At 44.8% G+C, this 20,637-nt stretch overlaps 1 protein-coding gene across 3 annotated transcripts in view; it reads right to left on the bottom strand.

The window, feature by feature from the left end:
* The window catches only part of ADAMTSL1 (ADAMTS like 1), a 697,981-nt gene that overhangs the window by 37,396 nt on the left and 639,948 nt on the right, over nucleotides 1-20,637 (bottom strand). For all 3 annotated transcript variants that reach the window (XM_054032714.1, XM_054032715.1, XM_054032716.1), the window contains 2 exons: nucleotides 17,144-17,272; nucleotides 2,056-2,235 (listed from right to left, as the gene is read on the bottom strand). In XM_054032714.1, the coding sequence (XP_053888689.1) occupies nucleotides 2,056-2,235; nucleotides 17,144-17,272 (309 nt within the window). The remainder of the gene's footprint in view (nucleotides 1-2,055; nucleotides 2,236-17,143; nucleotides 17,273-20,637) is intronic.

Genomic DNA, 20,637 nt, shown 5'->3' with positions numbered 1-20,637 from the left:
AAAGTCGCATTTTTCAGGAACAGAACTACAGCGTTAAGTGAGGAGTTCCTGTACTACTGAAGTCAACGGGACTCTGTGCAGGAGTAACTGTCTGCGTAAGGATCACTTTTCACAGGATCAGTCCCTAAAGACTGTAGGATTTGGCCCATTATTAATTACGATGATAACAATGATCCAATTTTTGTATTTTGTTTCCTGTTTTCCCCCCACTGTCATTTAAATGACGGTAAATGTGATAGAGGACAGAGAAGGTGAGTGAAGTGATATCTTTTACTGGACCAACTTCTGCTGGTGAGAGAGACAAGCTTTCGAGCTTACACAGGTCAAGACCTAGTTCAGTGAAAGATACTACCTCACTCAGCTTGTCTTGCTAATATCCTGGGACCAACATGGCTACAACAACACTGCAAACAGTAAACTTGATGTAAGGGAATGGTGGCACCTTCCCATTCAGTTAAATGGGGCTGCATGTTGAGCCGGGGTTGCTACTGCCACGTGTGCTCATTATGAAATGTATGTGGCTCATGTGTTTCATACTATTTCTTTTTATTAAAATGATTGTGAAAGTGATTTGCCTACAAATGGGTATAAGCTGCCTGGAGAAACAACGGTAACTGTATCTTTAAAAAAGAAGCCATTTTTTCGTGAGCAGGAAAAGGGTCTGAAGACATGTGAGAATTATGATCTTTAAGATGAAACTCAGGTTGTTATTTTTTAAAATCTAGGCAGACAATTTTTAGATCAAGTTTCTAGGGTTGATTTGAAGTCACAGGGGACCCATGTGCAGGGCTGGCTCAGGCTTTTTAGCCACCCTAAGCAGCAAAGGGGGGGGGGGGGGAAAGCCGCGATTGGTGGCACTTCGGCGGAGCGCTACCGCGCCGCTTCATTCGCAATTCGGCAGCGGATCCTTCACTCCAAGAGGGACTGAGGTACCCACTGATGAATTGCTGCCGAAGACCCGGACGTGCTGCTCCTTCCCATTGGCCGCCCCAAGCACCTGCTTTGTACGCTGGTGTCTGGAGCCGGCCCTGCCCATGTTAACATCAAACAGAGGCTTCAGCGCTGTCCATAAGATTGCAAGAACTTTCACTTTCAAATCTGCCCCAAGAACTGGAGCCCCTGAGGCAGCAGATTCTGCAGGGCCTAGGTTCACCCTGCAAGGTTGAGTAGTTGAGATTTAAAACAGGCTATATACTAAGCCCTGAAAACAGAGTTCTGTAATGGACGCTTTTTAATGGTGTTGCTGCAATAACATGTACAGGGTTACAAAATGTGCACACTTCATTACCCAACGTACAGTAGCGTTTACATAGTCCTGCCGGATCTTTCATCTCTCAGACAGCAGGAAATGACACAGATGTGTTATTAGGGAGGAAAATCCATCAGCAAGCACAATAAATCAGTCGTGGGTAACACTTCCATCCAGGCTTTGGGCCTGACAATATCTTTCTAAATCACCTAGCTAGACATTCAGCCTGCTACCATGAAACCCAAGACAAAGTAAACTTCACCCTTCAATGAACTGAGTTACTGTTTTGTAAAAGTGCACAGGGTTTATGCATCTGTTAGTGAGGTGTGAAATTGCTCAGTGTCACTCAGGGGGTCTGCTTCTCGGAGATGGAGCATTACACAGGGTATTGCCTTCATTTCACAGGTGCCATTTTGGGGAATGGTCAAAGGAGGGGACTGGTTCTTTTATTAACCATAACATCTGAATGTGTGAAAATGACATATTAAAGTTTTTTTTTAGCTTATACTTTTTTTTTTCCTTCTAACCCATGCACTCTTCCCCCCAATTCCAATATCTTCTGCCTTCTCCACAAATGAAGACAGCCTTATGTAGGCTGCTTATGTAGGCTGCTAACACAATTAGAGGTTTTTTTCCCCCCACTGGAATACAAGGCTGTTTATATCACTCTCTCGTCTGTTATGTTGTCTGACTAGCTCCAAAGAGCAAGGTCTGTTTGGTGCCTAGGTTTCATTATTACAGTGACATGTGGGAAATGTCATGAACAAATAGCCGTTACAAAGGCGACATGCATTTCTGTAGCTTACCAAGAATCAGCAGCTGTGTGCTTTCAGTCACCTCCCCACGAAGATTGGCTGCCCTGCAGGAATATAACCCCTGATCGGACAGAGTTACATTTGCAATCAGCAATGAGCCATCATGCAGATGATAGGCAGGGGCCAGCTTGATCCTATTCCTCAACCAAGTAACTTCTGCTTCAGGTACACCTGGAAAGGCATTAAAAAGAATAGGAGCTGGATGAAGGTTTTACTACTTGGGACAGACAAAACAGTTGGGATAAAATAATAATCAAAACAAACCTTTAACCAAACTTCCAGCCCAAGGCTTTTTGAGGTTCAAGAGAGTTTGGTCAACTCTTTCAATACATTAAAATATATATTAAGATAAAATAAATGCCTTTGGATTTCCTGGATCCACTCTGGCCTGGAAACAGAAGGGCCACACTTTTCCGAGGGATGATTTTATAGTAGGATTTGTGTTCTGACTATAAGCGGACAGCACCACTGGAAATCCTAAGAGAAAACATGTTCTTAGGGGATTTCCAGTCCAATTTAGCAGAGGGAAAGGACACCCTTTTCTATAGCTTCTTCCCATGTCATGATCTAACACAGGGGCAGCATACAAGGAACAGAACATCCCCCTCTGCAGCACCAGCATGGAGGTACCACCACCTGCGTGGGACTGTCTCACCTTCATTGAATGGTCTCTATGTAATATCACTGAAGAATGTTCTGTATTTTACAATATGGTGCAGATAAACAGGGAAGAGATACATCAGGATAAGCAGTCGATTTAGTGGAGCTATACCTAGCTAGAGAATTTTTCAGATTTCCACACCTATGGTTCAAATTTCAATAACTCCTTCAACTTCCAATTTGTTGTCTAATCCCAAGGTTCTTACACTTTTTCCACAGTGCAAAGTGCATGTGAACATGGCAACTGTCTTGTGGGCCACCCTCGCCATCACGATCATATAACATCCTTGTGGCAATCGCTTACAGAGCAAAGTAATATTTAGGAACATATTATATTTTTACAATCTTTTAAGATGATTTAGAAGCTGAGAACACGGTGCAGGAGACAGTACAATGTGATGAGCCAGCTGTTGGTGGGCCACTAGCAAGTGCTCTACAGACCATGAGTGGTCGATAGATGACATTTTGTGAATCACAGGTCTAATCCTTTGATATAGACTGACGAGACTCTTCCTTGGGGCTGTTACACTTCAAATTCATGTTGGGGTATGTTTATCTGTGACTATCTGTTCAGAAAGATAGATCTTCCCAACAAACAGATGGTTTGAGGCAGTTGGGAGGGTGCTGTACGTTTTATGGTAAGAAGTCTATTAGACTAGAAGAGGTCAGTTATTTTTGGAGAGTATTAAGATACAAAGTAGCCTTTTGAAATCCCCCAGACCTGCTGCAATTGAGTATTAAAGTGTGACCCTACCTTCCACTTCGCTCCAAGTAAACTGGCAAGGACAAGGTACAAAAATTTAAACAAGGTTTGAAGTCTGCCTGGTAGTTATCCCAGTTTGTAAAACAGACAGTCTCCACCTCTGATCTCTGTACTCTTTCACATAACAGGGATACTTCTGTCTTCTTTTTCCTCTAAATCAGTGGTTTAAAGCCACCCCAGTGCAGGTAATTCCTTGCCATCGGACAGCTGTTCGGTAGCTTAGGCAGAAGGAACTGGTGGTCTCAATACAATCCTTGTGGTAATGTGCCCACATCATGAAAACCATCATACAATTGGCAATTTTGTTGTCAGTCCCAGCAGAAAGACAAGACCCAGGGGGCACAGAGAATGAACACATCTCTAGGGACTAGGCAGGCACTGCATGAAGTCTCAATGACTAACTTATTCTAAATGTTCCAGGGGGCCAATAAGCACCATACAGTGCTAAGCAGCCAGAGCTTGAAAGAGAACAGCTTGCCCACGTTTGCATCCCACCTGCACCACCAGCTGACTTTGCCAGCATGTGGCACGTGCCTTCCGTGCCACGCCAATTTAGGCACAATCCATTCTAGAATAGGTATTTCTGCTTTCAAGTCTAATACAGTAGCTGCACTACTTCAGGCTGCTTACAATGAATCACATCTTCATGTTACCAGCACTGCCAACCCCAATCATTCAAAAATCATGAGCCAGGCTTAAACAAACAAACAAACAAACACCAGGAGATTTAAAAAAAAAAATGTTTGGAGCTCTTTTTCATTGCTTTCTGAGCCTTTTGGGTGCATGTGATCACATTTTCAAACTTTTATCTGCAACTGTGAGGCTAGAAATTTGCCTTTTTTTGTTAATGAAAGCTGAGATCTTCCACAATCACATGACCCCTGGAGCTGGGACTTTAAGAAAAACATCAGATATGGCAATACTTGTGATCACAACAGTTGCCAACACTGTGTTACATTAATTCACTTCTTTGCAGATGACTGCATATCTATTCAGATGGGCCAAATCCTGAAAGACTTACCCAGCTCTTACTCTGGTAAAACTCTCATTCACGTCAAAGAGAGTTTTGCTTCAATAAGTACCACCAAGGATTTCAGGATCTAGTTTGTACACCACTGTACAATCTGCAGCTACCTTTGCTACAGAACAGATAACTATGTACATCCAAAGAGTACAGAACATCTATAAACACCTTCTCTGACCACCTGTACAAAAAGGTCACTCTTCCTTTCTTCTTTAATCTAAAGATTCCAAGTTAAACATAAATGTATTGCAACCAAATATTATAGCAGCACAGAGCAAATTGGATGGGGGAGGATGAGAAGAAATGTAGATCTCAATGAGCAGCAACTTTGTTATTGTGTATCCTTCTTACATGAGTGGCTTACACAGGTTTATACTACGGAAACAGGTAATGAAACCAAGGTCATAGCAAGCTGGCAAACACTTCAAAAACTGAAATATAAAGATCCAGGTGCAAACATGTGCAAAGCCACTCTTCCAAAGCCTCACCACAAGAGGGAGCAAGAGCATTTCAGTCAGCCCCAGCTTTCTGTTTTGTCATGCAGTTGTTGTCCAGAGGAAAGTAGCCTAAATAATAGTGTCCAATATAGGAGAGAATGCAGTTTAAAGAAAATAATAATAGAAAATGAATGGCTGAGAGAAGGGAACTGAAACCAAGTCTCCAGCGTGAAGTCATAATACAATACTTTTCATAAATGTGAAGGAAAGAGCAGCCTTCAGGGTCAGATCCTCAGCTGGTGAAAGTTGGCATCACTAATTTGGTTTCAATGGAACTACATCACTTTACACCAGGTGAGGATCTGGCCCTAAGCCATTTAAATTCCCCTTTGGAAGTAAGATTCTTTTGTCTTTGTGAACTTTTCTTTTGTTGAGCCTATTGGGCATTGAATGATGGTGTTTACACCGGCAAGTCAATACTTGCTAATAGTATTTATGCCCCCTGAAGACTTCCCTTTTCTCCATTCTTCTTCAATAGCAGATGTCAACAACTTTATTCCTCTACCTTTCACTGGACTTAGTTTATCCCTCACACAAAAGGCTGACTGGTATAAGTGACAAGCAGCGTGTGCTAATTCTGCTGCTCCTTTAGCTATATGATGTGCATATTCTGTTAAAGGCAATTTGGAGATCCTATAACAAAAACTAGTTTCCAGTGCTGTGATGTTCTGAAATTGTGATACTTTTACGGACGGTGTTGTAGTGATAATGAGCAACACCAAGGCTTAAAGAGAAAGCCAGGAGCCCAAAAGAAAACTCTTGCGTTTGAATGAAACACAGAGGGAAGAAACTTAGGGAAGTGTTGGAGGAATGAAGAACATAAAATACAAGGAAAAGAGAGAGTTTGCAAAAAATATTAAGTTGCCCCTTCTAATTTGGCCAGAGTCAGTAGCGACCAACACCAGATTTTTAAAACTGACCTCACTTTTAGCACCCAACATTATTTCCAATATTTCCAGATATCGTTTTGATATCTAAGGGCCTGCCATGCAGATACAGTCAGGGCATTTGAATTTAGGACCTGAGCTGATGTAGTGGAAAGACTTCTATTGACATCTATATGATCTAAATTGCACCCAGTAGTCATTATGTGAGTACAACTGAGCCCATAGACGTTGAATCTTCAGACACAAAAAAGGTGCTTGAGTTACAGATGGGCTGCAGATCGCTTCCTAAAAGGCGCTGCCACCTGCAGGCTGCCTCGCAGGCTAATGGGTAGGAGTTGTTTCTCTTTGGCCTGGTCTACATGAGAAAATTAGGTCAGCATAATCGCATCACTCAGGGGTGTGAAAAATCCATACCCCTGAGTGGTGTAGTTAAGGTGATTTAAGGACCTTGTTGGCAGAAAAGGAAGTTATTCACCTTGTGCAGTAACGATTGTGCTTCGAGATGTGTCCCACTATGGGTGCTCCACTGTAGGTGTATGTATGTCCCTGCGCTTCTGATCAGAGATGTTTGGTAGCAGTTTACATTCAGCCCACAAATGTGCTCTCCCCTCCTTGAGGCTAATTAGTGCTGCGGGGGCGAATCACCTTCCATTCCTTCTCTACCGCATAGTCCTTATCAAGAACTCCGAAGTAGAGGGGAGGAGGGAGGGTTGTGGAGCACCCATAGGACACACATCTTGAAGAACCATCATTACTGCACAAGGTGAGTAACTTCCTCTTCTTCTTCTTCGAGTAGTGTCCCTACAGGTGCTCCACTGTAAGTGACTCCCGAGCAGTATCCCTAATCGGAGGTTGGGGCTTTGGAGTCCAGTCTGTTCTGGATGATAATACGGTAGAGCCAAAGCTAGCATTGGAAGCAGAGTCTCCAATAATCACATAGGTGTTCTGCGAAGGTATGTACAGATGCCCAGGTGGCTGCTCTGCAGATTTCCAAGAGAGGGACATTCTTGAGGAAGGCGACAGAGGAGGAAACTGACCTTGTGGAGTGTGTGCAAATTCCAGATGGAGGTACTATAATGTGAACATGCTAGCAGAGCTAATACAGTTTGAGACCCATTTTGAGAGCTTCTGGGCCACTACTGATGTGCCTTTAGACCTTTCCGCAATGGAAAGGAAGAGCTTGAGAGATTTTCTAAAAGTCTTTGTCCTGTCCAGGTAGATGGCCAGGGCTCTCCTAAAGTCTACCATGTGTAGCATGGCCTCTGTTATTACAGTGAGGCTTGGGTTAAAAGGCTAGGAGGTGAATTGGTTGGTTCATGTGAAACGATGAGGACACCTTGGGAATAAACTTTGGGTGTGGCTTCAGAATAACCTTGTCGTGAAAGAATACTATAAAGAGGGTGTGCCATAAGTGCTGCTATTTCCCCTATTCTCCTCACTGAGGTGATGGCCACGAGAAATGCTGTCTTTATTGATAGGTGTGTTAGCCAACAGGTGGCCATAGGTTCAAAGGACTGTCTAGTCAGGCTCTTTAAAACTAGATTCATGTCCCATGTTGGAGTGGGGCATCTGGGTTGGGGAAACTGGTTCGTTATGCCCTTGAAGAATCTCTTTGTAGTTGGGTATGAGAAAACTGAATATCCTTCTACTTGTTGATGGAAAGTCGCGATGGCCACCAGGTGTACATTGAGCGAATGGAGGGATAGGCCTCACTTCTTGAGAGCCAGTATATAAGCTAACACTACAGGGAGAGTAGCAGATATTGGAATAATTTTGCCTGGAGTCGCACCATACCTGAAACCTGGTCCACTTTTGTAGATAAGTACGACAGGTAGCTGATTTCCTATTGTGTAGTAACACTTCCTGTACCTCCTTGGAGCAGGAGCTCTCTATGTGTTGGAACCATGAAGGAGCCAAGCCTTGAGCCAGAGTATCTGCAGGTTGAGATGGAGAGTGTGTCCTTTGTTCTGCGAGAGGAGGTAAGGAGCGGGTTGAAGAGAGATCAGTGGACATGTTAACATGTCCCCAGCTGTACCATGTCTATCTCGGCCAGTGGGAGCAATCAGTATAACATTTGCTTTTTCTCTTTTTATTTTCAACAGGACCTGCAACCACAGAGGGGGCAGGGGAAAGGTGTGAAGAAGGCTCTTGTCCCATGAAAAGAAGGAGAGCGTCCCCTACTGAGTGCAGTCTGAGCCCAGCCCTGGAGCAGTAGTGTGGGAATTTCCCGTTCACGTAAGTAGCAAACAAATTTATTGCTGGCATCCCCCATTAACAGAGTATGCTGTGAAGTACTGCTGGGTTCAGTTCCCACTCGTGGTTGTGTGAGAACTTGTGACTGAGACTCTCCGCTGTTGTATTCTGCACTCCTGGCAGTAGGTTGCTGATATTAGAACATTATGGCAAATGCACCAGTTCCAGAGTTTTAGTGCTTCTGTGCAGATGGAGGATGATCTGGCATCTCCCAGACAATTTATGTGATGTTGTCTGTCATGACCTTCGTGTGTGTACCTCTGATCAGTGGGAGAAAGTGAGCGCAAGTGTTCCTGACTGCCCTGAGTTCGAGGAGATTGATGTGGAGAATCACTTCCATGAGCAACCATTTGCCCTGAGTCGTGAGGTTGTTGAGGTGTGCTCAAAATTGTTCCCATTGTGATTCTGGGAGACGGGTCAATAGGGTGTTCAATTTGGTATAGTTCATATGTAGTCATACTTTGCTGTTAAGGCCTGGTAATTTGCAATTCTAAATTGCAGAGTAGCAGAAGAGTAGCCCTTTCATCCAAATAAGTCAAGGTGCTCCCAATCCCTATCCTAAGGGTCTGACTTGGAATGATGTTGCCAGCCATGGAAGTACACTGCTACGATACTGCATCTACCACGATAGAATTAGGTGGAGAGTAGGAAAAAAAAAAATTCCATATCCCTGGGAGGTACATAATATTTTTTTTGGCCTGTTTGCATGTCGGTGTGGCCGATGCTGGCGTTTGCCATATAAACTCAGCTGGATCCAAAAGCGCCTCATTGATGGGAGGGCTATCCTGGAGAAGAATGATGTATGTGGAATATCCAGAAGCTTATGGTGAGTGTCTCTTACCTCCTTGAGAGGTATCTGTAAGGTGTCTGCCACCTTTTTAGTCAGGTCTTGGAAGAATTGAAAATCATCTGCCATAGATAGTGGTTCATCTGTAGAGGAGGAAGAGATGTAAGTGGTGTAACCTCCTCCTCTAGTCTGACCTCCTGCTCCTCCAACATCTCCTGAGGAGGTTCTGAGGTTCTTGAGATGGTGGCTGAGGGGGAATGGCTCACAGTCTCTCGGTTGGTCACGCTAGATGTCAGAGAAGCATGATGCCTATAAGCTACCCACAGATCCCAATAGGGCCACTGGGGCAGTGGAAAAGGCATGGGTGATTGAGCCCATGCTTGGTCATACTACAAGGGTTGGCTATACCGAGAGTATGACTGGGCAGGCCCGCATTTATAGTGGAAGGAAGGATGATGAGACTGGTGGCAGAGGACCTTCTTCTGGTCACTATCTGACGCTCCACTGGAAAACAATGAAGCCGATATGGAGAGTGGAGGTGCAAGACTTGGTGCCAGTGGTGATTCCTGGGCTCAAGATGTGCACGGTACCGGGGATCCGGTACCGATTAGAGAAGACACTGGTACTTCAGACAATGTGAGGTTCTTAGAGAAATTAAATTCCTGCAGTGCTGCAGTAGTTGGTACCATCGGTGGTTGCTCGTATTGAGTCGGCAGTACTGAGGGAACTGGCAATCTTGTCCGCATGGAGCAGTCCAATGATGGTTGTCTCGCAGCTGTCAGTACTGAGAATGTCCGTATCAATGCCACCTGCCCGAAAGTGGTACGGTCTCCACTTCATTCCCTGACCGGTGGTACCGCTGCTTTGGTGCCTGTGCCCATAGGGTCTTTAGGCATACAAGCGGTATCTGTTTCACTGGACCCACACGATCTGTGAGTAACGTGCTGAGATGCCTTCAGTGCTGTCGGTACTGAAGAGACCGAACATGGTGGAGATCTCCTCTCCTTGGTTTGGGGCTCACTATGAGGGCTTGAAGCTTTCTTTTTAATCTTACGTGGGGAGCCCAAGGATTTCTTTCTTGGTTCACTGGACTTGGAGGTAGAAGTCTGAGGAGAAGACTTATGTTGCCTGGGAGTCTCTGGGCATGGGACAGTTGCAGGCTGAAGAGCTCCTCCATGAGGAGCAGCTTTGTTTCAGAGAAAAAAATCAAAGGAAACCCCCTGAGATTAAGAAGAAAAACACTAAAACAAGCTGGAAACGAATTTCTAAAGAAGTAAGGTATCTGTGAGTGGACTGCTAATTGCTCCATGTCTAGCCAGGGGCGGTTGAGAAGGAACTGAGGGTGGTTCGCCCGCGCAGTGCTAATTAGCCTCGAGGCAGAGCATGAAGAGGGGAGATCACATGTGGGCCAAACGGACACTGCTACCAAAGATTTCAGATCAGAAGCGCAGGGAGGCACATACACCTACAGTGGAGCACCCATAGGGACAAGAAGAAGAATTCTTTGTCAACCTAGCTACCCTGTCAGGGAGATAGATTACCTACACTGATGAGTTCTCCTGTTGTAAGGTAGCACTTCACGTGTAGATAAGTTCTTAGGCTCAGTGCCAGAGGGATCCTGGGGTTGGCCACAATCACCTACCAAGTCTTTAAACACGCCCTGGCCTCTCTAGACTAGGTGCAAAGTCCCATTAGTTAAAATGTTTTTCCAATAGGACATATAGTCCCAGTGGGGCAAACCCACAGCAGAGTCCTGGTGAAATGAGAGAAGAACTGGGTCCCACAGCTGCACATGCCTTGGGCCACATTCATCCTTGGTGTAACTCAGTCAAGGTGTATCAAGCAGGAAGTTAGCCTCTTTTTAGAACTACTATAATTTTTAACTACTTTTAAAAAACACCTATAACTCATTTCAGACCACAGAATTTGTCAGCATTTATGCCCCTAAAAGAAATTAAAGCGCTATATAGAAACAGTTCCCCAGGCTCTAGTAATGGTCCCTTTCATTATCTCTTATTTTCGAAGAAACCAGGCTTATCAGCACCTGTCAGCAACCAGCCCCTATTCCTGCCTGCAGTAGCTATAGCAAATGTCATAATTAAGCCTTGCAGCTAATATTTCTTTTCTGTGTATATTCATTCTGCTGCCCTGCAGACTTTCGTTAAAAGTATCTCTCTGCATGAGCCAGAGCTGCAAGTTGTGACCCTAGAAGCCCTCCATCATGGACAATTCAGAGCAGTGCCATCTGCACAAAGCTTCTAAGGATGAGGTGAATTGGGCTTTCAGTTGAAAGGAGAATGGCTCCAAGGCTGCTTTTTGGAGCAATTCTCCAATCCTTGTGCTACTGGCTGTGGTGCACCCCTGAGATTCATAGAGAAAAGAAATAAGGTTTTACAAACTTTGGGAAGTTTCTGCCTGCAGAGATTCCTGACATTGGCTTTGTAAATATCACTTTGACCTCTGATTCTCTCCTCTTACCTCCAATATTCTGCTTCCTTTCCCTCAATGTCTATAACAGGCTGTAGGATTAAGTACTCTATATGAATTTAGTAGCACTTTCCAACCATTCCTTTGCCTCTAGCACACCAAACAAGATGTTCTGGAGAGCTGCTCATGACACCTGGGGAACTGTGACATTATGTTCTGCCATCAAGTTTGTCTACACTGGGAAAATACATTTTCTAACCAACACAACATCACAAATGATTTTCTCCTTAGAGTGGACCAGGGCAGTTGTGTTAAACCACAATCAGATAACTTAATCCTTGGCCACACTAAAGGCAAAATTGTATTTCATGTCACGCTAGTTTGCTGACATGTTTTCTAAGATGGTGCCTTTTCTCACTATAGACAAGGCAGCAGACAGAAATCATTTTGTTTCTATGGCCATGTCTACACTACAAAGTTAAGTCGATTTTATGTCAGTCGACATTGTGCCCCTGATTTAAGCAAGTCCATCTTGTGTGTCCCCACTGTGCTCATTGTGTGGGTGGAGTGCATTCTCACTAGCAGGGCTTGCATGGACACATGGAGCACTACGCTGTGGGTAGCTATCCCACAGTGCATGTAGCCAAGTAGAATTTTGGCCTGGGCTTGCAATGCCTTATGGGACTGTAGTGGGGCAGCTGCCCCACTCCCCGGAGAGTATGGGCTGCGGCAGGCCAGTGGGCCTGCACAGACAGGGAGCCAATGGGAGAAGGGCTTACTGGGAGCCAATCAGGGCCCAGATTGGAGGCAGCCAATCAGGGCCCGGCTCAGCCCTATAAGAAGGCTGCTCAGGGAGCGGAGAGTCAGTCTGTCCCAGGCCTTTGACAGGGGAAGGTCTGTCTCCAGGAGGGGAGGTTAGCACCTAGGACAGCACAGTGCTGGGCAGGCCCCGGGGGAGCAGAAGCTAACTCCAGCCCAATGTCTGCCAGGCTGCAGGCCCTGAGAGGAAGGGCCTAGCCGGTGCAAGGGGCCGTAGGGGAAGCGGCCCAGGGAAGTGGACAGAGAAGGAGAGAGAAGGACAGTGAGGCTGCCGCCAGAGGGTCCCTGGGTCGGGACCCAGAGTAGAGGGCGGGCCTGGGTTCTCCCCTTTCCCCCTTGCAGTACACCCAGCCATCGGCCATAGGGAGTAGCCATCATAGACCCGCCAGGTCCCTGACGAAAGGGATTAGACTCAAAGGGTGTGGTTGGACATGGTGGCTGGATAGTAGGTCTGCTGATCAACCCCCCACCGGAAGAGTGTGTATATGGACTAAGGGGCACTGCCAGAGGGCAGTGGCTCAAAGAGGACGCCGCGAGCTTGGGAGCGATGCGGGTCCAGACACGCCAACCGAGGGCGAGGTGACGGACTGGATACCACCAAGAGGGGGCGCTCCACTGGACAAAGAGCTAATTCCCGAGACAACCAGTAGGAGGCGCCAGGTGGTGAGTCTCAACTCCATCACAGGGACCAAAACATTTGCGTGGATGGTTATGGGAACATGGTGTTAGCCTCCCATGATGCACTTACCTCCCTCCCTCCCTGAAATCAACAGCAAACAAAACCAAGCCTTTTTCCCACCTTTTTTCATAAGTCTGGGTTACCCATGCAGACACCATAGCACAATAAGCACGGACCACGCTCAGCTGTACACTCCGCTGCTAACTGCTTCTGTGAAGAGATGGGCTCCAGGGTTAAAAATAGTTCTTGATTGTTGGGGAGAATGGATCCTCTGCTTGCCTGCCTCACATTCTCCTCCTCCTCGTTGTTGCTCTAGGTCGCCCGGGGTTCCTGGGAGGTATCCACGGAGCGTTTTGGGGTAGTGGTGGGGTCGTCACCGAGAATCGCATGCAGCTCCTCATAAAAGCGGCATGTCTGTGGGGCAGAACCAGAATGACCGTTTGCCTCCCTTGTCTTCTGGTACGCTTCCCGAAGCTCCTTTATTTTCACGTGGCACTGCTGTGTGTCCCTGTTGTAGCCCTCCTCCCCCCTGCCCCGCACGATTTTGGCATAGATGTCAGCGTTTCTTCTGTTGGATCGGAGCTCTGCCTGCACAGACTCTTCTCCCCACACAGCAATAAGATCCATCATCTCCTGGGTAATCCATGCTGAAGTGCGTTTGTGGCCTTGAGTCTCCATGATCCGCTGGAAAGTCCTCCACAATGATCAAACAGGAAATGGTTCCTCAGAAGTAAAAGATACTGTGGCAACTTTGCACTGCCACATCCTCCTCCCTGGAAGCATCTCCACCAGTGTAGATTTGTCCTTTGGTTTATGCTGCTGGAATCCAATGTTAACTCAGGGTGAATTTGGCCACAGTTCCTTAACAGTATTCACCATCTGAATCAATGGCATTTCCCAGGTGCTGTTGCAAAGAGCCCGGCATCCAAAAAAGGGAAATCTATATGTCCATATTTAATTTGCTCTCTTTTATATTCCATCAATGCTGGTGGCCATGAAGGTGCTTTGGGAAAGTTAACAGAACCTTCCTTAGAAGGCATTGGGAATCAGTCTGATTGCAAGGGACTTTGGCAAGAGAATGCTGCAGAATTACTGAGTTTAATCCTCCTTGAGCTGCCAGGAAGAGTAATACTGTAATTTTCTTTCGTTAATCCCAGAGACAGTAATTAATTATCTGGGATCCTATCCGAGTGTTGTACTCCACATGTCATTTGGACTGTTTTTATCCCCGCTGACCAGTACCACATGTACCTTGTTAATTTAAAGAGATGACAACGCAGTGCAAAGATGCATCATGCACTCATTACAGTCAGGGATTTTGGGGGAGGGGATTGGAAGGTGGGGTGGAAGATAGTCTGCTGAATTTTCTATCTTGTGGAGAGACACGCTGTTTCTCCATAGTTAAGATTGAAACAAATCTCCTGCCAGAAGGCCGATTTCCCTCCTCCTCCAATTTAGTCGAAAAGGAAGGAAACAATCAAACTTAGTACTTATCTTCCATGGCCACAACATAAACATTTCCTACCAACTTTGGTGTAGGTCAGAAACTGGATTTTGTGTTAGTGGATCAGATCCTCCACCCCCATTCCAGCTGCTCTGCACTATGAATAATTTTCAGGTATCCCTTACACAAAAGTCCCAGCATGGTTATACCACCTCTGCGCCACCCGCTTCTGATCTCCCTGGTGTAGGGAGCATATTTCAGACTGGAGGGGATATGGCCAAAGCACCCAGTGCTCCAGTGATGCCTGGATGACAGACTATTTCTTAGGGGGCTGTTACTGTCAGCATAATTTAATGATCACTCTATATCTGACCTATCAGTCCTCATCCTCAAAGGAAACCTGAACAACACTTTAAAAAGATGAGCCTGGGAACTTAAATTCATAACTTTGCTAGATACAAAAATCATGGTCTTAATAAAGATACTGGATTTATGGCTCATTACAAGCTAACCCACTAAACCACCATTTTGTCTTCTGACTACAAGGGTGTTAACAGACCACTTCACCTTGAATGGTCCCTCATAATATGTGCTAACTACTTATGTTAAACTATCTGTTCGTATTTATCTGTGACACTCTGGGTGGGTCTACACTGCAATTAAAAATCTGTGGCTGGCCCATGCCTCGGGTTTGCAGAGCTCAGGCTAAGGGGCTGTTTAATTGCGATGTAGATGTTCGGGCTCAGACTGGAGCCTGGGCTCTAGAACCACGTGATTCCCAGGGTCCCAGAGCTTGGGCTACAGCTTGAGTCCAAATGTCTACACCACAATTAAATAGCCCCTTAGCCTGAGCCTGAGCATGGGGCCAGCCACAGGTGTCTAACTGCAGTGTAGACATACCCTCATACCTTTCCCAGACCTGAGAAAGAGCTCTTTGTATCTCAAAAGCTTGTCTCTCTCACCAACAAAAGTTGATTCAATAAAAGATATTACCTCACCTATCTTGCCAGCATAATTTAGAGTAGTTTTGAGCAGCTCAGTGTGTCCAAAGAATCTGGCCTATTGTATCTGATATCGTAAAGTCCCCTCTTTAAAAAATGATTCCAATGTCTTATTATTTATATAGTTGTATACAAAAATACCTGTCCAGAGTAGCAAAGTATGCAAATGTGCACAGAAAATTATGTTTATAAATTTATAAATTCTGTGCCAATTTGGGAATTTTACTCTTACCCCCAGGCAGGTAGTGGCTGGCTTCTATCCTGAAGCATGAGAGCTGAGATTCCTTACACATTTTTTATTCTACCGTGTGTATCAGTGACCTCTTCTATTTTTTTTCCCCCATTTACATATACCATATACAAATGCATGGGTTCCCTGTTGAATTGGTCATTGATTTGAATTATACACTTGTATATAATATTTTATATACAAGAATAACTGCAGTATATAATTCAAATCAATGACCAATTCAACAGGGAACCCATGCATTTGTATATGGTATATGTAAATGGGGGAAAAAAAATAGAAGAGGTCACTGATACACACGGTAGAATAAAAAATGTGTAAGGAATCTCAGCTCTCATGCTTCAGGATAGAAGCCAGCCACTACCTGCCTGGGGGTAAGAGTAAAATTCCCAAATTGGCATAGAATCACAGAAATGCAGGGCTGGAAAAGATCTCAGGAGAACATCTGTTCCAGCCTCCTGTAAATCTAGACCATCCCTGACAGGTGTTTGTCTAAACTGTTCTTAAAAACCTCCAGAGATGGGGATTCCACCTCTCCCTTGGAAGTCTATTTCAGTGATCAGCTATCCTTATAGTTAGACAGCTTTACCTAATATCTTACTTAAAACTCCCTTGCTGCAGATTAAACCTATTACTACTTCTCCTACCTTCAGTGGACATGGAGAACAATTGATCACCATCCTCTTTATAACAATCCTTAAAATATTTGAATAACTTATCAAGTTCCCCCGGTCTTCTTTTCTCAAGACTAAATATACCCAGTTTTTTCAACTTTTCCTCATTGGTCAGATTTTCTAAGCCTTTTATCATTTTTGTTGATCTACTCTGGACTTAAAGTGTTCCACCCAGAACTGGACACTGTACTCCAGTCGGAGGTCTCACCACTTCCAAAAATAGCAGGACAACTACCTTCCATATCTTACATATGACACTCCTGTTAATACACCCAAGAATGATATTAGTCTTTTTCGCAACTACATCAAGTTGTTGACTAATTCAATTTGTGATCCTCCATAACCCCAGATCCTTTTCAGCAGTACTATTGCCTAGCCAGTTAATCCCATTTTGTAGTTGTGCATTTGATTTTTCCTGCCCAAGTGTAATAATTTGAACTTGTCTTTATTAAATTTCATCTTGTTGATTTCAGAGCAGTTCTACAATTTGTTAAGATCACTTTGGATTCTAATAATATCCCCCAAAGTGCTAGCAACCCTTCCCAGCATAGTGTCACCTGCACATTTTATAAGCATACTCTCCACTCCATTATCCAAGTCATTAATGAAAATATTGAATAGTTCCAGGATGCCCACCAATTCTCCATTACAGGGATTTTACACTTTCATCTGAAGTAGTTGTTATTGACCACTATTGGAGACAGAATACCAGGGTAAATGGACCACTGATCTGACAGGGGATGACAACTCCAATGCTCCCATAGTATGAAAGCAAAGAAAATTTTTGCCTGATACCCAAAAATCTGAAACAATGGCACCTGTGCACAGACACAGACATGCCAAGGAACTTCAGAGGAAATCTATAGCTAAAAACACACTTGGTACTTGCTAGCTATAAGGACCGAGCTGTCTCTCACCTGCAACTTGGCAGCTAATGGTAACATTTGCACCTTGGATTGTTTTCACTGTGCTTCCAATGTCAACCGTCACAGCGGAGGACTCTGTGTTGATCAGCGTAGCTCTCGATGCCTTGATCAGTGGTTTTCCTGTACATAAGAGACACCATGGTTCACAAAGCAAAGTACATGGTAGTCACAAAGGGAAGACTGTGAACAATATGCTTGGTATAGAAATACAAATGGCTGATGTAGGACAGCTGCCTGCCAGCATGTGATGCTGGAGTATGAGTGATGCAGGCAACCTGCTCTTGGCCTTTACTATATTATGCAGGAGTTGCTCAATTTCATAGTTGATGTTGCTTTGAAAAAAAATCCCTTAAAGCAGTGAATGAATAGCATTAAAGTCATGCCAGCACATCTGAGAACCAGCTGAACCAATAAACAGCAATGCAACTGGAGCTGCAGCAAGTTGTTCACCTGATATTGCAAGGCAGACAGGACCACTTGCCAAGGACCAAACATAGGACAAAGCCCCCAAAGCGTGGATACGGGCTCTTTAGCAGTGCAGGAGGCTTAGAACAACATGTGATCCATTTCTTTAACATCAGTCATATTTTCCATAAACTCCATTTTAGGTGCACAAAATAATCGATAATAACAGAAGCGAGACATCAGTAGTTCTGCATGGGAGTGAGGTAAATGTGCCAAAAACTCACAGTCAAAGGTTCTAGCCCTTGACTGCTGCCCTTCTGCTTAACTATGGCGTTGTGCATTATGTTGCTCTGGGACATTTTTGTAACGTATGACATGGTGGCACCCTAAATGCAAACAGGGCAGCTGGCAGAAGAGAGAGAAGGGCAGCCTATGCAGCAAGCCCAGCACGTAGAAAGCTGGGCCCAGCGGGGACTAAGATGCAATGGCAGCTAGCAGTGTGACTGTAAGAGTGGCCTGGGAGCAGCCGGTGCTGGAGGTGAGTGCGGTGTGTGTGATGGTTGGTACAACAGCATGACCGTGAGGGTGGGGGGGCAGCAGGGGAAGTGTGTGTATTGATGTGTGCATGGGGCCATAGGTGTGTTTGAGAGTAGCGGCGTGAGAGCTGTATGACAGTGACATGAGTGCAGGGAAGCAGCAGCATATGTCTCTGCATTAAATGGGACTTGGGGTTGGTGTGGTGTATGGGTCAGTGCCAGGTTTAGGCAATCTGGGGCTCTAGACACAGCAGCATGTGGAGCCTTGGCCCTGTATTTTGGCCCACTCCTTTGGGGATTGCAGTGGCCACCCATACAACGGCCGTCTGATGGGGGCCCACTACTGCTACATGTTACACGGACTGGGCCTCCTCTCTCTGTTTTCAGGAGGCTTGGGTACATCTTAGTGGAGGGAGTGTCCCCCAACCAAACAGATGAGGGGAGGGAGTGTCTGTGTGGTCCCTGTTGACACTGCTGTAGATCCATGACAGGATGATAACAGCAAAATCCATCCCTCTTGGGTGATGGCAGTAAGGGACCGAGCTGTGGGGTTCAAAGTTAACGACCCATTAAAATGGAAATTTCAAACCTCTCAGAGCTATTTTTTGGGCTGTCTGCATGCTCAGGCAGATGACATTGCCTCAGTTATACCTGACTTACATTTTCCAACTCATCTTCACCACCATAAGGGCTGGAAATGTTTTTATAAATGAAAGCTTAGATTGTGACAACATCATGCAACTTCAGGGGCCAGGGCCTTAGGCTTGTGCCTATATTACTTATGATTTAATCTGGCTGTAAATCTGCAATGGCAGCAGAGGAGGAAACTGGCCTAAAAAGCCTGAGTGGAGGTAAGAAAGGCGGGGGGAAAGGGAGAAAGAGTTCAGCTTGTTTTGGTTGGATGGATGATTTTGCTCAAACAGTTTCAATTGCCCCAATTAAAATCCATAAACTGCCATGTGGATTTAGAGTATTTCCAGGACTGTTAAAAGCACTTTTTATATGGAGTTGCTAGTGTATCAATCCATCTATCCATCAACCTACTGTGTCTATCATGTGAATGGAATATCCAGCAACAAATGTTTCGCTTCACTGATGAAATGCTCACAAAGTTCTGATGTTTTAATGTAACTACTAAATCATAAAAGAAGTAAAGAGACCTCAAATAGCAACTCAGCTTTTATTTTCCCAGTGGGGGTTTCATGATCTCTTCATTAGATTAAAAATCTGTCAACTGTTCAACCAATAAAAAGTAGCAAACCACTCCAAAAATGGAAGCACATTTTCAGTGTCTCTGCACATGCTAAATTCATCAGTGAGGCCAAGTCCTTCATTTTTAATGAGATAAGCTTTCCCCACATTTCCCAGTTCCTCTGAAGAAGCTCTCTGGCCTCCAATGCATTTGGGAAAATACTTCTTTTGTGCCAAAAAGTTTTGTTGCGTTGTTTCAAAAACTGCCCATTATCTCATCCGTACAACTGGGGATCATCTTGCAAAGTGCTGGCGGAAGATGTAGATGCACAGCACCTTACAGGAGGAGCTCAGGGGCCACCAAGATCACGTCCAGGAAGTCTGCAATTGATAATTCACCTCAGAAAGTTGACTGAAGTCTTGGATAATTCATTACCTCAAAAGAGCTGCTGGGTCTGTAAAATCCCGCCTGCATGTCAGAGTCTGTGTGGACACTACTATAGCTTGAGATCCATTTGTCTCCATAAATTGCCTGGGATGAAAACTGATTTGACCGTAGAGGCTTCCTAATTATCCCACAAGGAATTCACCCATCAGGACTATTAGGACTGTAAAGCCTCTTTACCACTATGCAACTTCCTAAAGATGCCATTTTAAAATTGCATGTTACATTCATCTCTGATGTAACTCTAGAATTACACTAAGCATGAACTTTGTCTAATATTTTATAATATAGTATCAATACAAAATTTAGGGCCTTGCACCAGTTTTACAGTGGCATAACTCCAGATTTACATAGGAGTAGATGAGAGTAAAATCAGGCCCTTTGTTTTTGCTAACTTTAAATGTTTAATTAAAATATTATTTTAGGTTTGATTTAGCTCTTCCCTTGTCCCTGCAAGGGCTCCAGCTGCTTCTACTCCATGGGGTAGGTGGGGTGTCTTTTCAACCAATCTTATTAATGAAATAAAAGAGCTGTTTTCAGCACAGGCCATGTCTCTCCTAGTGCTCCCTTGCTCTAGAGTCAGCCTGTGTTCTGTGTTAAAACACTCACTCACAAGTCCAATGATGCACCTCTGCCTCTCTAGTCAGCACACCCACCGCTGAATATTATTACTTACATAGACACATACTGGGGAGCTGCAGCAGTGAAACACGAGTGAGCTATACTGTTAGATATGGAATTTCAAACTACTTAGTGGTAGTTTTACTAATATGTTTTCTTCAGCCCCCCTCTCTCCCATTAAAAAACACATTCCACTTCCCCTTGACCTCTTTGTCTTGTTATAACCCCTGAGCTTTGACTGTCCCACCTTCCTACTCCCCACCCTTTGCATCCATTCCCCATTCACC

This window comes from Malaclemys terrapin, chromosome 6 (assembly GCF_027887155.1).
Source record: "Malaclemys terrapin pileata isolate rMalTer1 chromosome 6, rMalTer1.hap1, whole genome shotgun sequence".
NCBI classification, from domain to species: domain Eukaryota; kingdom Metazoa; phylum Chordata; order Testudines; family Emydidae; genus Malaclemys; species Malaclemys terrapin.
Note: the sequence above shows the minus strand (reverse complement) of the source record. Positions and strands in the feature narration are given on the sequence as shown.